Here is a 2636-nt window from a genome sequence, read left to right on the forward strand (position 1 = left end):
TTTTACTTTTTCCGTTGACCATACTTTTTTCTCTTCTTTTTCCGCGAACCAAACGAGCTTTCCATGTCAATCCCTTTTCCTACCATATTACATGAACGTACGGTGCAAATTTTTTTGACCTCATTTTGTTTTAGACCGTTTGATTTCTAAAAATGATTCTCGGCTTGTTTGATTGATCATAAAAAAATATATATTTTAAAAATTGTAAAATAATTTATATTTGATTGAGCATTTATTTTTAAAAAATTATATAAAATATTCATCATATTTTTAATAAAATATATTTTATTCTATAAATTTTAATGACTTAAAGATATTTTTTAAAAAAAATTAATTTCCAACTAAAAAAATATTTTTTTGTTGTCAGTTGGCTATATTTTTTTTTTGTCCTAAATAAAAACGGCTCTAAGTAAATTACGAAAATAACTAATTCTGAACCTCACTTCAAGTCCAGCTTTCCTCTCCTAAATTAAGACACAAGAGAGGAGAAACGGCCCTCCACCGGTCCTCTCCGGCTCAGGATAAGATAACGCGATCCGCAGCCGCACCGTAAGCCTCGGTCGCCGTGGTTCATGGGCCTTACGGCCTCCACCCTATCCCGATCCCTATCCTCCTCGCCTCGCCGCCGCCGCTCCTCCAAGAGCTCTTCCGACCCCATGCCGCTCCAAACCGCTGCCGCGGTCATTAATCCGGCCCGCGACCACACCCTTGACCTCCCCGACGAGTGCCTGGCCCTCATCTTCCACTCCCTCGGCTCCGGCGACCGTAAGCGCTGCTCCCTCGTCTGCCGGCGGTGGCTAGCCGTCGAGGGCCAGAGCCGCCACCGTCTCGCCCTCGACGCCCGTGCCGCACTCCTTGACCCCGCCCCGGCCCTCTTCGCCCGTTTCGACGCCGTCACCAAGCTCGCCCTCAAGTGCGACCGCCGCTCCGAGAGCATCGGCGACGACGCCCTCGCCATCATCGCTGCCCGATGCCCCAAACTCTCGCGTCTCAAGCTTCGCGCCTGCCGCCAGCTCACAGACCGCGGCATGGCCGCCCTCGCCGCTAGCTGCCCCGCCCTCCGCAAGCTCTCTTGCGCCTCCTGCACATTCGGCCCCGCGGGCATCGCCGCCGTCCTCCTTTCTTGCCCCCTCCTCGAGGACCTCTCCATAAAACGTCTTCGCGGCCTCACCGACGCCGCCGACCCCGTCGGCCCTCCCTCCTCTGCCCTCCGATCCATCTGCCTCAAAGAGCTCTACAACGCCCAGTGCTTCGCCCCCCTCATCGCCGGCTCCCCCAACCTCAGATCCCTCAAGATCCTCCGCTGCTCCGGCGACTGGGACCTCCTCCTCGAGGAGATCGCCGGCCGCGTCCCCGGCATCTTCGAGGTTCACCTCGAGAAGATCCAGGTCAGCGACCGCGGCCTCTTCGCCCTCTCTTCCTGCCCTGATCTGGAGGTTCTCCACATCGTCAAGGTCCCCGAGTGCACCGACGCCGGCGTCACCGCCATCGCCGACAAGTGCCGCCTCCTCCGCAAGATCCACATCGACGGCTGGCGGACCAACCGGATCGGCGATCTCGGCCTCATAGCCATCGCCAGAGGCTGCCCCAATTTGCAAGAGCTGGTCCTGATCGGCGTCAATCCAACGGTGCTGAGTCTGGAGCCGATTGCCAGCATCTGCCGTGGCCTCGAGCGCCTGGCGCTCTGCGGCTGTGAGACCATCGGTGATGCCGAGATCTCTTGCATCGCCGCCAAGTGCGCGGCGCTCAAGAAGCTCTGCATCAAGGGGTGCCCGGTCTCGGACCGCGGCATGGAGGCCCTCGCCGACGGTTGCCCCAGTCTCGTGAAGGTGAAGCTCAAGAGGTGCCGAGGTGTGACTCCCGAGGGCGTGGAGTGGTTGAGGGCAGCGAGGGGGGAATCATTTGCTGTCAACTTGGATTCAGTTGAGAAGCAGGAGCAGGATTTGAGCATGAGCGAGAGCAGGGTGCAGGAAAATGGAGTCGAGCAGAATCCGGTATTGGCTGATCACATTGCTGCCATTGATCTTCCATCGAGCAGCAATAGTAATGGCCGGTCCGCATCGTCGAAGGCCAGGTTAAGGAATTTTGTTGCAAGTTTTAGGAGATTGTCAGTTGGGAGCAGCAATTCTCATCACTGACCGAAAGGAAGGGCCAAACTCTTTGCTCATTTGCAGCTTTAAATTTTGTATTTCTGTCTGCCTGCTGGTATTATTATGTTTATGTTGAACATCAATGTGTTCTTGTTACTGTTGCTATTTAACTAATCGTGTTGTCTTTCAAAATTGAACCGTCAGGGATCTGGTCGCTCAAAGTGTCAATATCATGAATTGCTTCTTGTTTTAGCTTTCTTCTGGTTTACTAACAATTTAGAAGATGGAACATGCTGTATTTATTTTAATGAATGCAATTTCGTTATATAGGGAATTGTTCATGAGGATGCTGAAGATGCAGATCTTAACAATCACATAAGTGATTTTAGCTCTTTTATTGCAAGAATTCTGCATTGAAATACTGATCTTTATAGTACTCTGATAGTTGGTTCCTGTGGTGATATGTTTACTTATAAGGTTTTTGGTTTCAAGATTCTTGGCATTTTATGTTAACTAAAAGTATTTATTTGAGATGGTAGGAATTCT

The 2636-nt window shown here is 51.3% G+C and overlaps 1 protein-coding gene across 1 annotated transcript; it reads left to right on the forward strand.

Moving 5' to 3' along the window:
• The first annotated feature begins 469 nt into the window (after positions 1–469).
• Positions 470–2348, forward strand: LOC103711933 (F-box protein At1g47056-like). Its single transcript, XM_008798256.4, has one exon. It carries the CDS (start codon positions 573–575, stop codon positions 2136–2138), a length of 1566 nt encoding a protein of 521 aa, XP_008796478.2. The 5' UTR covers positions 470–572; the 3' UTR covers positions 2139–2348.
• Positions 2349–2636: the final 288 nt, after the last annotated feature.

Source organism: Phoenix dactylifera, chromosome 11 (genome assembly GCF_009389715.1).
Source record: "Phoenix dactylifera cultivar Barhee BC4 chromosome 11, palm_55x_up_171113_PBpolish2nd_filt_p, whole genome shotgun sequence".
Taxonomy (NCBI): Eukaryota; Viridiplantae; Streptophyta; class Magnoliopsida; order Arecales; family Arecaceae; genus Phoenix; species Phoenix dactylifera.

Coding starts and splice junctions, on each gene's coding strand:
- LOC103711933 (XM_008798256.4), top strand. CDS start 573: ATGGGCCTTACGGCCTCCACCCTATCCCGATCCCTATCCTCCTCGCCT.